Source organism: Mobula hypostoma, chromosome 10 (genome assembly GCF_963921235.1).
Source record: "Mobula hypostoma chromosome 10, sMobHyp1.1, whole genome shotgun sequence".
Classification (NCBI taxonomy): Eukaryota; Metazoa; Chordata; class Chondrichthyes; order Myliobatiformes; family Myliobatidae; genus Mobula; species Mobula hypostoma.
This window is the reverse complement of record NC_086106.1, coordinates 135,708,106-135,724,554: the sequence shown is the minus strand read 5'-3', so window position 1 is coordinate 135,724,554 and position 16,449 is coordinate 135,708,106. Positions and strand designations below refer to the sequence as shown.

At 39.8% G+C, this 16,449-nt stretch overlaps 1 protein-coding gene across 2 annotated transcripts in view; it reads right to left on the bottom strand.

The window, feature by feature from the left end:
* LOC134353191 (glypican-4-like) overlaps positions 1-16,449 on the bottom strand; it is a 201,182-nt gene that overhangs the window by 98,549 nt on the left and 86,184 nt on the right. For both annotated transcript variants that reach the window (XM_063061210.1, XM_063061211.1), the window contains exon 4: positions 6,112-6,277. In XM_063061210.1, the coding sequence (XP_062917280.1) occupies positions 6,112-6,277 (166 nt within the window). The remainder of the gene's footprint in view (positions 1-6,111; positions 6,278-16,449) is intronic.

Sequence of the window (16,449 nt, the reverse complement as noted above, 5' to 3'; positions counted from 1 at the left end):
ACAGAGTCGAAAGGCCTTACTTATTTAAGGTGCTCAAAATGTTTAATTTCAGCCCGAAATTTATATCCTGGATCAAACTGTTATATCATTCTCCTATGGCCTCAGTTCGTACTAATTCTTTAAACTCACTTTTTTTCCCTCTTTTTCGAGGTACCAGACAAGGTTGTCCTCTTAGTCCTTTATTATTTGATATTGCATTAGAACCTCTTGCAATTGCTATTCGAGAATCTCCAAATATTATTGGGATAACTCGGTGTTTAAAGTCCCATAAATTATCACTCTATGCTGATGACTTACTTTTATATATTTCTAATCCTCAAAAATCTATCCCTGCTGCTTTAGATTTATTAGCACAATTTAGTCTTTTTTCAGGTTATAAGTTAAATCTCAGTAAGAGTGAACTTTTCCCGATTAATAAGCAAGTTCCCTTATATCAGAACCTTCCATTTAAATTGGTTAATAATTATTTTTCATATTTTGGGATTAAAATTACCTGTAAACATAAAAGATTTATTTAAGACTAATTTCTTACCCTTAATTGATCACATTACTCAACTTTCATTTAAATGGTCTGCATTTTATTTAACTTTGATTGGTCGTATTAATGCTGTTAAGATGTTTATTCTGCCAAAACTTTTATATGTATTTCAGGCACTACCGATTTTTGTTCCAAAATCCTTTTTTGACAAAGTTGACTCTAAAATTTCTTCATTTATTTGGCAAAATAAAAACCAGAGATTGGGTAAAATACATCTACAGAAAGCTAAGAGAGATGGAGGTTTGGCTTTACCTAACTTTAGATTCTATTATTGAGCAATTAATATTCGACACATGAAATTTTGGTTACTTGATCAAGATACACTATCCATTCCTGAATGGGTAGTATTGGAATCTGCTCAAGGTTATGCACTTGGCTCCATTTTAGGTTCTTCTCGTCCTTTTGATTTGAAACGGCACAAACAGATTTGTAACCCGATAGTTAAATATACCTTACGTATTTGGTTTCAATTCAGAAAATTTTTCGATCGTAATCAATTTGGGCTTGTGATTCCTATTTTAGGCAACATATTCTTTCCCCCCCTCTTCCACTGACCGTGCCTTTCAAATTTGGAAGACTAATGGTATTTCACGGTTTTTGGATTTATTTTTAGATGGTTCCCTTATGTGTTTTGAACAATTATCTAACAAATATAACTTACCAAGAATACATTATTTTTAAGATATCTCCAAGTTAGAAATTTCCTAAGTACTATACTCTCTTCCTTTCCGACGTTACCTCCTACATATATTTTAGATACTATAATTAACCTTAATCCATGTCAGAAAGGTGTAAAGGCTATTATTTATGATACTATTATGAAACTTAGGAAAGCTCCATTCGATAAGATTAGGTCGGATTGGGAAAAGGAATTGGGTTTTATTATTTCGGCGGATGACTGGGGGCATATTTTACAACTAGTCAATACTTCCTCTATCTGTTCTAAACATTCCCTAATTCAATTTAAAGTTGTCCATAGAGCACATATGTCTAAAGATAAATTAGCTCGTTTTTATTCTCATATTAACCCTCTTTGTGACAGATGTCATGGGGAGATAGCTTCCTTAACTCATGTGTTTTGGTCCTGTCCTACTTTGGAAACTTTTTGGAAAGACATTTTTAATATTATTTCAAAGGTATTGAATATAGATATTTCTCCCCATCCTATTACTGCCATCTTTGGATTACCTAAAATTTCCAGTAATCTTTCCCCTTCAGCCCGTAGAATGATTGCATTTCTTACTTTAATGGCAAAAAGATGTATTTTACAACATTGGAGGGAGATTAATGCTCCAACTACATTCTTTTGGTTTTCCCAGACGATACTATGTTTAAATTTGGAGAAAATTGGAAGTAATCTTTATGATTCTTCAGTCAAATTTGAACAGACCTGGAGATCTTTTATTCAACAGTTTAATGTAACTTTTTTTTTCTCTCTCTGTCCATATTTACATTCCCTTCTTGCTTTTTAACTGTTTTTAATGCAGGTCGGGTTTGAGGACGTGATTGTTTTAAGTTGTTTAGCTTTACTTGATACCTAGTGAGCCCATTGCTTTGCTTTGCTTTTTAGATTAGTTGCACGATGGGCTTTTTTGGGGGGGGTTTTCTTTGGGTTTTTTTTTTCTTTTCCTTATTGATATGTATGAAAATTAGTATACTATTATATTACCTTATTTTATATCTAAATTGCACTGTTTGTTCTAACTTCTTTTTGTGTATTAATATCTCTTGTAAAGTTATATTGCAACAGTGTATTAGTGCCTACATGGTTTACCTTTTGTGTACTAATTCAATAAAAAGATTTAAAAAGAGATTCGTCAGACATAATTTTCCTTTCACAAATCCATGCTGACTTTGTCCAATGATTTCACTGCTTTCTAAATGTGCTGTTATCACATCTTTGATAACTGACTCTAGCATTTTCCCCACCACCGGTGTCAGGCTTACTGGTCTATAATTCCCCAGTTTCTCTCTCCCTCCTTTTTTAAAAAGTGGGGTTACATTAGCCACCCTCCAATCCTCAGGAACTAATCCAGAATCTAAAGAGTTCTGAAAAATTATCACTAATGCGTCCACTATTTCTTGGGCTACTTCCTTAAGCACTCTGGGATGCAGACCATCTGGCCCTGGGGATTTATCTCCCTTTAATACCTTCAATTTACCTAACACCACTTCCCTACTAACATGTATTTCCCTCAGTTCCTCCATCTCACTAGACCCTCGGTCCCCTACTATTTCCAGAAGATTATTTATGTCCTCCTTAGTGAAGACAGAACCAAAGTAGTTATTCACTTGGTCTGCCATGTCCTTGCTCCCCATGGTCAATTCACCTGGTTCTGACTGTAAGGGACCTACATTTGTCTTAACCAATCTTCTTCTTTTCACATATCTATAAAAGCTTTTACAGTCAGTTTTTATGTTCCCTTCCAGCTTTCTCTCATAATCTTTTTTCCCTTTCCTAATTAAGCCCTTTGTCCTCCTCTGCTGGACTCTGAATTTCTCCCAGTCCTCAGGTGAGCCGCTTTTTCTGGCTAATTTGTATGTTTCTTCTTTGGAATTGATACTATCCCTAATTTCCCTCGTCAGCCACGGGTGCACTACCTTCCCTGGTTTATTCTTTTGCCAAACTGGGATGAACAATTGTTGTAGTTCATCCATGCGATCTTTAAATGCTTGCCATTCCATATCCACCGTCAACCCTTTAAGTGTCATTTGCCAGTCTATCTTAGCTAATTCACGTCTCATACCTTCAAATTTACCCTTCTTTAAGTTCAGAACCTTTGTTACTGAATTAACTATATCACTCTCCATCTTAATGAAGAATTCCACCATATTATGGTCACTCTTACCCAAGGGGCCTCGCACAACAAAATTGCTAACTAACCTTTCCTCATTGCTCAATACCCAGTCTGGAATGGCCTGCTCTCTAGTTGGTTCTTCGACACGTTGGTTCAGAAAACCATCCCGCATACGTTCCAAGAAATCCCCTTCCTCAGCACCCTTAGCAATTTGGTTCACCCAATCTATATGTAGATTGAAGTCACCCATTATAATTGCTGTTCCTTTATTGCACGCATTTCTAATTTCCTGTTTAATGCCATCCCCCAACCTCACTACTACTGTTAGGTGGCCTGTACACAACTCCCACCAGCGTTTTCTGCCCCTTAGTGTTATGCAGCTCTACCCATATCGATTCCACATCCTCCCAGCTAATGTCCTTCCTTTCTATTGCGTTAATTTCCTCTCTAACCAGCAATGCTACCCCACCTCCTTTTCTTTCATGTCTATCCCTCCTGAATATTGAATATCCCTGAATGTTGAGCTCCCATCCTTGGTCACCCTGGAGCCATGTCTCTGTGATCCCAACTATATCATATTCATTAATAACAATCTGCACTTTTAATTCATCCACCTTGTTACGAATGCTCCTTGCATTGACACACAAAGCCTTCAGGCGCTCTTTTACAGCTCTCTTAGCCCTTACACGATTATGTTGAAAATTGGCCCTTTTCAATTTTTGCTCTGGATTTGCTGGCCTGCCACTTTTACTTTTCACCTTACCACTTTTTGCTTCTACCCTCTTTTTACACCCCTCTGTCTCTCTGCCCTTGTTCCCATCCCCCCGTCACATTAGTTTAAATCCTCCTGAACAACAGTAGCAAACGCTCCCCCTAGGACATTGGTTCCAGTCCAGCCCAGATGCAGACCGTCCTGCTTGTACCAGTCCCACCTCCTCCAGAACTGGTTCCAATGCCCCAGAAATTTGAATCCCTCCCCCTTGCACCATTTTTCAAGCCACGTATTCATCTGAAATATCCTCCTATTTCTACTCTGACTAGTACGTGGCACTGGTAGTAATCCAAAGATTATTACCTTTGTGGTCCTACTTTTTAGTTTATCTCCTAACTCCCTAAATTCACCTTGTAGGACCTCATCCCATTTTTTACCTATATCGTTGGTACCTATGTGCACCACGACCACTGGCTGTTCAACCGTGGGATTGAGTTCAAAAGCCGTGAAGTAATGTTACAGCAATACAAGACCTTGGTCAGACCCCACTTGGAGTACTGTGTTCAGTTCTGGTCACTTCACTACAGGAAGGATAAGGATACTACAGAGAGTGCAGAGGAGATTTACAAGGATGTTGCCTGGATTGGGGAGCATGCCCTATAAAAATAGGTTGAATGAACTTCTAACCCTTTTCTCCTTAGAACGAGAGTTGACCTGATAGAGGTGTATAAGATGATAAGAGGCATTGATCGTGGGGATATTCAGAGGCCTTTTTCCCAGGGCTGAAATGGCTTGGAACTAGGTACTGAGGGGATGTCAGGGGTAAGTTTTTCACACAGAGAGTGGTGGGTGCATGGAATGCACGGCCAGCAGTGGAAGCGGATACAACAGGGTCTTTTAAGAGCCTCTTAGATAGGTACATGGATCTTAGAAAAATAGAGGGCCGTGCGCTAGCAAAATTCTAGGCAATCTCTAGAGTAGGTTACATGGTCAGCACAACATTGTGGGCCGAAGGGCCAGTAATGTGCTGTAGATTTCTATGTTCGAGAGTTTTGCTTGCCCCTACTGCAGAGTCCACTGTCTTTTGTCACACAGATTAACAGATTGGATAGGAATGTATTTAATTAACACACAAAATTCTGGAGGAACTCAGCAATTCAGGCAGCATGTACGGAAGGGAATAAACAGTTGATGTTTTGGGCGAACATCCTGATGAAGTCTTATTTAAAGGTTGCTGCTGGAAACATCAACTGTTTATTCCTCTCCATAGATGCTGCCTGATTTGCTGAGTTCCTCCAGCATAGTGCATGTTACTTAAGATTTTGAGCATCTGCAGAATTGGTGATATACAGGACAGTGAAGATGGTTGTCTAAGGTTATAACATGATCTCAATCATCGGGGAACAAACACAATGAATGGCAGGGCCCTAGGAGTGTTGTAGCACAGAGTACAGATAAATAGTTCCTTGAAAGTAGCAACGCAGGCAGACATCATCAGATGGGTCATCGAGTTCAAGGTCGTGTTACAGCTGTCTAGGACATTGATGAGACAACACCCAGAACGTTGTTTGCAGTTCTCGTTGCACCTTCAATGCGAGTAAACAATAGAGAGTGCAGAAGATTCACAAGGATGCCCTGGACTGTAGGGCTTGCGTTGTGAGGAGAGATTGGACAGCTAGGACTGGTACCCCTGAAGTGAGGGATGAAATTACTGGGGTTTAAAAAATCAAGACGGACAGAGATAAAATAGACTGTCAGTCTTTTTCTTCAAATTGTTAAACTAGTGGGCAGAGATTTAAGGTGAGATGATGGCAAGTATATGGAAACAGCTACCGGGGAACCTATAGTCAAGTACAATTCTAACATTTAAAAGATACTTCGACAGCTACATGAGCAGGAAGGATTGAGAGGGATGTGGACCAAATGCAGGAATATTGGACTGGGTCAGATTGCCATCTTGGTTGGCATGGATGAGTTGGGCCAAAGGGCCTGGGTCCTTGCTGTTTAATTTCATGACTCAAACAATGATTAATAACATTAATTGTTGACTGAACAAAACTCACCAATAAAATTGTTCCACTCTATATCCAGATCTGCCTGATTGGCCAAACAACCCTTCATGACGTTGAGACAGTAGTTGTTGCATGGTTTAACTGCAAGTAACCCACGGCAACGTGGACAATATGTCATCTTCAACAACGCATCAGCACACTCTCTTGTTGGATTGACCTATTTGATAAAAATGTATTTTTTCAAAATACCATGATATAATTATTTTGAATTTAATACCATTTTACAACTTTAAATATTCAGTTTTGCTTTAAATACTTTCCAAAACTGCATTATCACCATGATGGTACTCCAGCAAGGCAGCCATTGAGAGGATGGTATGTACTGTCTCATAGAACCACTGCCCATTGAAAACATTTCTCCATAAAACTGTTCAGCTGGAAGTCCTTATTTACACCCAATGAATGACACAGAACATTGAAAAATATGATTAAAAATTCTTCACAGCTTCCTGCTGTACATGACAGAGAGCTTGAAGATGGAAAATAATAAACAAAGCTTAATGAATTTAGGCAGAAACTAACGAAGGATATGAGCTGCCACAACACCAGCAATGAAGGTGGTAGAACCTATAGCCCAAATACCATTGCAACTGTAGTTTTTAATTATCTTATTTAGAAAGTTCGCAATCAAAAAGAAGGCTAGCCTGAGTCTAAGCACTAATTCAAGGATACGGAATCTAATTTAGTCACACCATCAAAAATGATGTTGATACTCAGAGGTTAAGCAGAACTTGTAGAAAGAGCAATGATATTCTATGACTTTCCCAACCCAGTAAACACACTGGTTGACAAACAGGAGGTTTAACAGTTATTAAACCGAATGGGATGTTAAACTTGTTAAAGGTGCAAATGTCGAAAGGAATGACATGACGAACTGCTGCAAAGTCATCCAAAGTAAGAATGAAATTAGGAGAGCCAGAAGAGGCCATGAGAAGGCCTTGGTGAGCAGGATTAAAGAAAACCCCAAGGCATTCTACAAGTATGTGAAGAGGAAGAGTATAAGACATGAGAGAATAGGACCAATCAATTGTGAATCAAGCTTAAGAATGAAATTAGGAGAGCCAGAAGGAGCCATGAGAAGGCCTTGGCAAGCAGGATTAAAGAAAACCAAAATGCGTTCTACAAGTATGTGAAGAACAAGAGGAAATGATGTGAGAGAATAGAACAGGAAAGCATCAAGTTGGATAAGTCTCCGGGACTGGATGAGATGTACCCCAGGCTACTGTGGGAGGTGAAGGAGGAGATTGCTGAGCCTCTGGCAATGATCAATGCATCATCAATGGGGATGGGAGAAGTCCCTGAGGATTGGAGGGTTGCGGATGTTGTTCCCTTATTCAAGAAAGGGAGTAGAGATAGCCCAGGAAATATAGACTAGTGAGTCTTACTTCAGTGGTTGGTAAGTTGATGGAGAAGATTCTGAGAGGCAGGATTTAAGAACATTTGGAGAGGCATAATATGATTAGGAATAGTCAGCATGGCTTTGTCAAAGGCAGGCCGTGCCTTATGAGCCTGACTGAATTTTTTGAGGATGTGACTAAACACATTGATGAAGGTACAGCAGTAGATGTAGTGTATATGGATTTCTGCAAGACATTTAATAAGGTACCCCATGCAAAGCTTATTGAGAAAGTAAGGAGGCATGGGATCCAAGGGGGCATTGCTTTGTGGATGCAGAATTGGCTTACCCACAGAGGCAAAGAGTGGTTGTAGATGGGTTTTATTCTGCATGGAGTTCGGTGACCAGTGGTATGCCTCAGGGATCTGTTCTAGGATCACTCCTCTTCGTGATTTTTATAAATGACCTGGATGAGGAAGTGGCGGGATATGTTAGTAAATTTGCTGATGACACAAAGGTTGGGGGTGTTGTGGATAGTGTGGAAGGCTGTCAAGAGATTACAGTGGGATATCGATAGGATGCAAAACGGCTGAGAAGTGGCAGATGGAGTTCAACCCAGATAAGTGTGAGTTGTTCATTTTGGTAGGTCAAATATCGTCATAGTCATAGTCATAATTTATTGATCCCAGGGGAAATTGGTTTTCGTTACAGATGCACCATAAATAATTAAATAGTAATAAAACCATAAATAGTTAAATAGTAATATGTAAATTATGCCAGGAAATAAGTCCAGGACCAGCCTATTGGCTCAGGGTGTCTGACCCTCCAAGGAATATGATGGCAGAATATAGTATTAATAGTAAGACTCTTGGCAGTGTGGAGAATCAGAGGGATCTTGGGGTCCGAGTCCATTGGACACTCAAAGCAGCTGTGCAGGTTGACTCTGTGGTTAAGAAGGCATACAGTGCATTGGCCTTCATCAACTGTGGGATTGAGTTTAAGAGTGAGGAGGTAATGTTACAGCTTTATAGGACCCTGGTCGGACCCCACTTGGAGTACTGTGCACAGGTCTGGTCACCTCACTACAGGAAGGATGTGGAAACTGTAGAAAGAGTGCAGAGGAAATTTACAAGGATGTTGCCTGGATTGGGGAGGATGCCTTATGAAAACAGGTTGAGTGAACTCGGCCTTTTCTCCTTGGAGCGACGGAGGATGAGACGTGACCTGATAGAGGTGTGTAAAATGATGAGAGGCATTGATCATGTGGATAGGCTCTTTCCCAGGGCTGAAATGGCTAACATGAGAGGGCACAGTTTTAAGGTGTTTGGAAGTAGGTACAGAGGAGATATCAGGGGTAAGTTTTTTTACGCAGAGAGTGGTGAGTGCATGTAATGGGCTGCCGGTGATGGTGCTGGAGGCAAATACGAAAGGGTGTTTTAAGAGACTCTTGGATAGGTACATGGAGCTTAGAAAAAGAGGTCTGTGGGTAACCCTAGGTAATTTCTAAAGTAAGTACATGTTCAGCATAGCATTGTGGGCCAAAAGGCCTGTATTGTGCTGTAGGTTTTCTATGTTTCTCTATGTTTTCTAACATAGGAAGAAACTCTTTGGCACATCATGTCCAGTGTTAATTCTGCAACCTTCTACGTTCATCTACAGACTTCCTAAACTCAAGAAATACATTCCAGATTTCAATTACTCTGTTGGGGGAAAAAAACCCCTAAAGATCTCCTCTAAACGTCCTACCACTAACCTTAAAGCTACACCTCAACGTAACACTATAGGTAAAAGACTTTTCCCTGTCTCTCTCCCTCATCTTTTCATCTACACCAGGTACGCTCTTTGGTCCAGGACAAAACAAAACCAGCCTGTCCAGCCTCTGCTAATAACTATAAGGCTCCAATCCAGACAACATCTAGGTGACTCACATCCTCACCCTCTTTGAACCCAATGGACTTTCGTAAAGATGTAGACAAGCCCCTTCAGGGTTGGCTAATCCAGGAGATTAAAGCACATGGGATTCACTGTGTGGCTAGATTGGAATCAAATTCAATTATTCTGATTGGAGATCTATGATGTTCCACAGGAATCAGAATCAGGTTTATTATCACCGTCATGTGATGTGAAATTTGTTAACTTAGCAGCAGCAGTACAATGCAATACATAATATAGAAGAAAAAAATAAGTAAATCAATTACAGTATACATATACTGAATAGATTAAAAATCATGCAAAAACAGAAATATATATTATAAAGTGAGGTAGTGTTCATGGGTTCAACGTCCATTTAGGAATCGGAAGGCAGAGGGGAAGAAGCTGTTCCTGAGTCGCTGAGTGTGTGCCTTCAGGCTTCTGTACCTCCTTCCTGATGGTAACAGTGAGAAAAGGGCATGCCATGGGTGCTGGGGTGTCCTTAATAATGAACAATGTCTTTCTGAGGCACAGCTCCTGGAAGATGTCCTGGCTACTTTGTAGGCCAGTACCCAAACTGGAACTGACTAAATTTACAACCCTCTGCAGAAATATTAAATGATTTGTGATATATTAAATAATTTGGCTGAAAAATAGGTAGGTTGATCAGCATGTTTGCAGATGTCACAAAAATTAGCAGAGTAGTGGATGGTGAATAAAGTTGTTCAAATATTAAATGGGGTACAGACCAGGAGAAAATGAAACAAGAGAATCAGAATCAGGTGAATTATTCTATTTACTTATTTTACTTAGAGATGCAGTGTATAACAGGACCTTCTGGCCCAATCAGCCCCGCCAGCAACCCACCTATTTAACACTAGCATAACCACAGGACAATTTCCAATGACCAATTAACCTACCAACCCATGTGTCTTTGGACTGAGGGAGGAAACCGGAGCACCTGGAGGAAACTCACGCATTCCACAGGGAGAATGTGCAAACTCTTACAGGTGGCATCAGAATTAAACTCCAAATTCCAAAAGCCCAAGCTGTAATGGAGATGTGCTAAACACTACATACCGTGGTACCCCATCTCAATTATCACAAAATATGTCATGAAAATTGTTATTTCACGGCAGCAATACACCATAAGACAAAAAAGAAATCACTATGCCACTATTACAGACAGAAAAATAGTTTAATCTGGATGAAGGAGAGATATTGTATTTCAGAAGGTTAAATATAAGAGTGAACAGCAGGAATGGGAAATGCTGATCTACAGAGGGACATTGTGGCATGAGTCCATGGCCCCTGGAAGTGGCAACACAAGTTGATAGGGTGGTAAAGGTAGTGTGTGACAGACTGATTCTCACTGAATACTGAATATGAAAGTTGTAGCTATACTAAACCTTAGTTAGACAACATCTACAATACCATGTACAGTTCTGCTCTCCCCATTGCAAAAAGGACATAGAAGCTTTGGAGAGGGTGCAAAGAAATTTAGCAGGACAGTGCCTGGATTAGAGGTTATGAGCTAAAAGGCCGATATGGCGATGCTGGACAAACTAGGATTGTTTTCTCTGGAATCCCACAGGCTTTGAGGTAACATGATAGAAGAACATAACGTTATTAACAGGCATAGCTAGAGTAGATAGTATTTTCCTTAGGTAAAAATATCAAACATTAAAAGGCGCAGGTTTAAGGTGAAAGATAGATAGATATACTTTATTGATCCCGAGGGAAAGAGGGAAAGTGTAAACATTCACAGGAACTGGGAGGTGCCTCAGCCATGGGAAGGTGGTGAAAACCATAACAATTGCCAGGATTGGAGTTGCCTTAAGAGGATAGGTTGTATGAGCAAGAGCTATTCTCTTCAGAGAGGAGGATGAGAAGTGACTTGATAGAGGTGTGCAAGTTAAGAGACATCGATAGAGTGGACAGTTAGAGACATTTTCCCAGGAAGGGGTTGCCTATTTTGAAAGGCTATAATTATAAGGTGATTGGAAGAAAAGTTTTTTTTGGGGGTGGGGGGGTAATACCAGAGGTAGGTATTTTTTAAACACAGAGTAGTAGGTGTATGGAACATCCTGCCAAGGGTAGTGAGAAAGGTAGACACATTAGGGACTCTTAAAAGAAATAAAAGAAAACATGGAGGGCTATATGGGAGGAAAGGGTTAGATTGAACTTGGAGTAGGTTAAAAGGTTGGCTGAATGGCCTGTACCGTTTTATGTAAATTTTAAGATGCACCTGCGCATTGACCTTTCGCAGGCAGACTATTAAACAGTCCTACAGCATGATAACATGGACTCTTGACCTCATAATCTACCTCATTATGATCTTACACTCTATTGTTTACCCGTACTGCACTTTCAGTAGCTTTTCTTTCCAATATTTTTATTATTAATTTTACATTATTATTATATGTAATAATACAAGAAAAAATATATCAATACATTATGCTAAATCACATATAAATACTCCTTACCATATGGTCATACAGATTAATTAATTCATAATATTAAAATATAGTAATTTTATTATATAAAATAAATCTAACCCACTACCAAGACAGATTAGTAAAGAAAAAAAAAGGGAAAACAAATTATTAGTCATCATCTGTGCTTTAACAGCAAATCAAATCTGTTGAAAATAATTCGAAAAAGGTCCCCACAATGTTTGAAAGTCTTGGCTAGATTCAGAGATTGAACATTGAATCTTCTCTAAATTTAAACATGACATTACATCACATAACCATTGAGCGTGAATAGGAGGGGCCACATCTTTCTATTTAAGCAAGAGCGTCCTTTTGGCCATAAGAGAAATAAAATCCAAAATGTGCAAGTCAGATGACTCCAAAATAATATCCTTTCCTCCAACAATGCCAAATAAAGCGGTCAAAGGATTAGGCTTAAAGTTTACTTTGAAAAGTATCGAGAAAGTTTGAAATACTTCTTTCCAATATTTTCCAAGACTCGGGCATGTCCAAAACATATGAATGAGTGAAGCTTCTCCATTATTACATTTATCACAATATGGAGATATATCTAAATAAAAACGAGACAACTTATCCTTGGTCATATGGGCCCTATGGACCACTTTAAATTGTAGGAGAGAGTGGCGGGCATATAACAATGAAGTGTTAATCAATTTAAAAAGTAGTTTTAAAACTTTATTCTGCATTATTGTTTTACCTTATTCCAGCTCAATGCACTGTATAAGCAGTATGCAAGACAAGCATTTTGGAGTATCTTGATGCCTGTGACGATAATAAATCAATACTAGATCTAGTCACCGCAGCCCTTGATAATGGAGAATTCTAGAAATTCATTACCCTTTACAAGTCGTTCTAACACACCTTTGTTTTTCCCTCCAGGCAACTACACAGTTTTGTTATTATCTGCAAATATCCTCATCATTCATTAATATAAGCAACAACAAGCAAGGGACTACATACTGAGCAGGGTAGAACACTACTAGTCATAGGTTTATACAGTACCTGCACTCATTTTACACTGCAGCTAACAGCAACTTAAAAATGATGCTCGGGGAAATTTCTTCTCTTGCTTCTTTTAACAACTAGGGATACAATTCATCTATGCCTGGCAATTATTCTACTTTCAAGGGCGCTAAACCCTTAAGGTTCATTTACTAAAGCTTATCATTCTAATATTTCACACACTTCCTCCTTACCAACAACATCTGCTTCCCTTCCCACCTCTGCAAAGCATTCACTGGGGATCAAAATAAAAACTGCAGCTGGTGGAAATTGGAAGAATAGAAAAGAAAATGCCGGAAACACTCTAAAAATTAGACAGCGTCTGTGGAGAACATAATTAATATTTCAGGCCTGAGACAAATTGTGTCAACGTTAATGTTAACTGGATGCTGTCTGACTGCAAACTATTTCCAGCATTTCCTAATTCTATTAATTTAGACCCTCAACATCTACTTCCTCTACACATCCTTCATAGCCTGTGCTGTTCACTGTTATCCATCTGCCTCCCATCTCCAATTTACTTTCTATCCACACAAATTTTTATTGCCCACCCTCCATTTAATCCTCTACTGTATTGCTTTCAAACTTATCTGAGTACATGACTCATCTAGGCTTAGTGTTGTTAAACCCAAATAACACTTTCACCTTTGCTTATCTAATCCAATGTTTCACAATCAAGAGTTCAGAGTCGGATTACTACAGTACCAAAACCAGCCCTTTGACCGCCCTGACTGTATTGACCAAGATTCCTTCCTGAGCTAGTCACTTTCCTTCTCGTACCCATGAATCTGTCTAAATGCCATTTCGGAATCAAAGGTTATGGGGATAAGGCAGGAACTGGAAACTGATTGTGGATGATCAGCCATGATCACAGTGAATGGCGGTGCTGGCTCGAAAGGCCTACTCCTGCACCTATTGTCTATAAATGTTATAATTATACTTGCTCAACCACTTCCTCTGAAGTGAGTTCCATATACCCACAACTCATATGTGAAAAACTTCTCTCTCAGATCCACTTTAATTTTTTTTCTTTGCACAAATCAATATCATCTAGTTTTAAACTTCACTACTCTGGGGAAAAAGACCGAATATCTACTCCATTTATGTCCTTCATGATTTGAGCATGAGAAATAGGTCGTTGAAGCAAAATACTCCAGCATAGATAAGAACTAGAATTGGTTTATTGTCACATGTACTGAGATACAATGAATAGCTTGTCTTGCGGACTGTTTATAGATCAAATCATTACACAGTACTTTGAGGTAGGACAAGGTAAAACAATGACAGAATGTAGAATAAAGTGTAAAAACTAACAAAAAATGTAGTGCAGGTAAACAATGTGCTAGATCATAACGAGGTAGATTGTAAAGTCATGAGCCCATCTTATTGTATCAAGAAGCATTTAGTAGCCTGATAACAGCAGGATAGAAGCTGTCTTCGAACTAGTGGTACGTGCTTTCGGGCGGGCCTTTGTATCTCCTGCCCGGTGGGAGAGATGAGAAGAGAGACTGTTCAGACTCACATTCATTTAACACATGTACAGTATACCGAAACATACATTGGAATGCGTCCTTTGCACTAACAACCAACACACCCAAGGATGTGGAGGCAGTTTGCAAATATTGCTACACATTCTGGCACCAATATAGATAGCATGGCTACAATGTTCAGCAGAACACAAGCAGCAATAAGAAGAGGATTCAAGCTTATTTATCAAAACAGAGTGTATGCTTTGGTTGTATTAACAACCAACACACCCAAAGTGTGCTAAGGGTAGCCCACAACTGCCACTACACATTTTGGAGCCGATAGCAACAGTACAAGCCCCTTTGCCGTTCTCCCACTGACACAAAGAGAGGCCCCCTGGGGTGGGTGGGGTCTTTGATAACGCTGGCTGTTTTCCTGAAGGAGAGAGGAGTCCACGGTTTCCATGATGTGCTGACATGCAGTTGCTTGCAGTCATGCTCAAAGCATTTGTCATACCAAGCTGATGTGCATCTAGACAATGCTTTCTATGGTGCATCCATAAAAAATCAACAGGCACATGTTGACTTACTAATTTCTTTAACTTCTGAGGAAATCTTTGTGAGCTTTCCTGGCCATGATTTCTACGTGACCGGACCAAAACAGAATATTGGTGATGTTCACCCCTAAGCTCTCAACCTCAGCACTGTTGATGTAGAGAGCAGCATGTACACCACCCTTCCTGAAGTCAATGACCAGCTCTCTTGTGTTGAAAACATCAAGGGAAAGGCTGTTGTCATGACCAGCTTCTTGAAGCACTTCATCATGCTGGATGTCAGAGCCACTGGGTGGTAGTTGTTAAGGCAGGTTGCTTAGTTTTTCCCAGATTATGCATTCATTCATATATACACACAGATGTGTACTAACATAAAAATTTAGCGATGCAAATAAAATGTGTAAGGGTATATAGAAAGTTTCATAGTAGTGTAGAGGTGAAATGCACAATAAATATTCGAAGCTGAGGATGACTGACTGGTTGAGCTTGGATTGATCCAGTAAATAAGGAAACAGGCACAATGGTACAATAGACTATTGGGGCCCATTCAAAATCATACAAAAAGTACGGCCCAGTCCATCATGGGTACAGCCCTCCACACCCTTGAGCACTACAACACGAAACATCGTTGCAGGAAAGCAGCATCCATGATCAGGGACCCCCACCACCCAGGACATGCTCTCATCTCACTTCCCATCACAAAGGAGGTTCAGGAGGCTCAGGATTCACACCACCAGGTTCAGGAACAGTTATTACCCCTCAACCATCAGGCTCCTGAACCATAGGGGATAACTTCATTTGCGCATAGAAACATAGAAAATAGGTGCAGGAGTAGGCCATTCGGCCCTTCAAGCCTGCACCGCTATTCAGTATGATCATGGTTGATTATCCAACTCAGAACCCTGTACCAGCCTTCCCTCCATACCCCCTGATCCCTTTAGCCACAAGGGCCATATGTAACTGCCTCTTAAATATAGCCAATGAACTGGCCTCAACTGTTTCCTGTGGCAGAGAATTCCACAGATTCACCACGCTCTGTGTGAAGAAGTTTTTCTTCATTTCGGTCCTAAAAGGCTTCCCCATTATCCTCAAACTGTGACTCCTCGTTCTGGACTTCCCCAACATTGGGAACAATCTTCCTGCATCTAGCCTGTCCAATCCCTTTAGGATTTTATATGTTTCAATAAGAACCGGCCTCAATCTTCTAAATTCCAGCGAGTATAAGCCTAGTCAATCCAGTCTTTCATCATATGAAAGTCCTGCCATCCCAGGAATCAATCTGGTGAACCTTCTTTGTACTCCCTCTATGACAAGGATGTCTTTCCTCAGATTAGGGGACCAAAACTGCACACAAAACTCCAGGTCATTGAAGTGTTTCCACAACCTATGGACTCACTTTCCAAGGACTCTTCATCTCTTGTTCTCGATATTTATTGCTTATTTATATATATTTTTTTCTCTTTGTATTTGCACAGTTTGTTGTCTTTTGCACATTGGTTGTTGGTGTGGTCTCTCATTGATTCCACTATGGTTATTGAATTTATTGAGTATGAAAATGAATATCA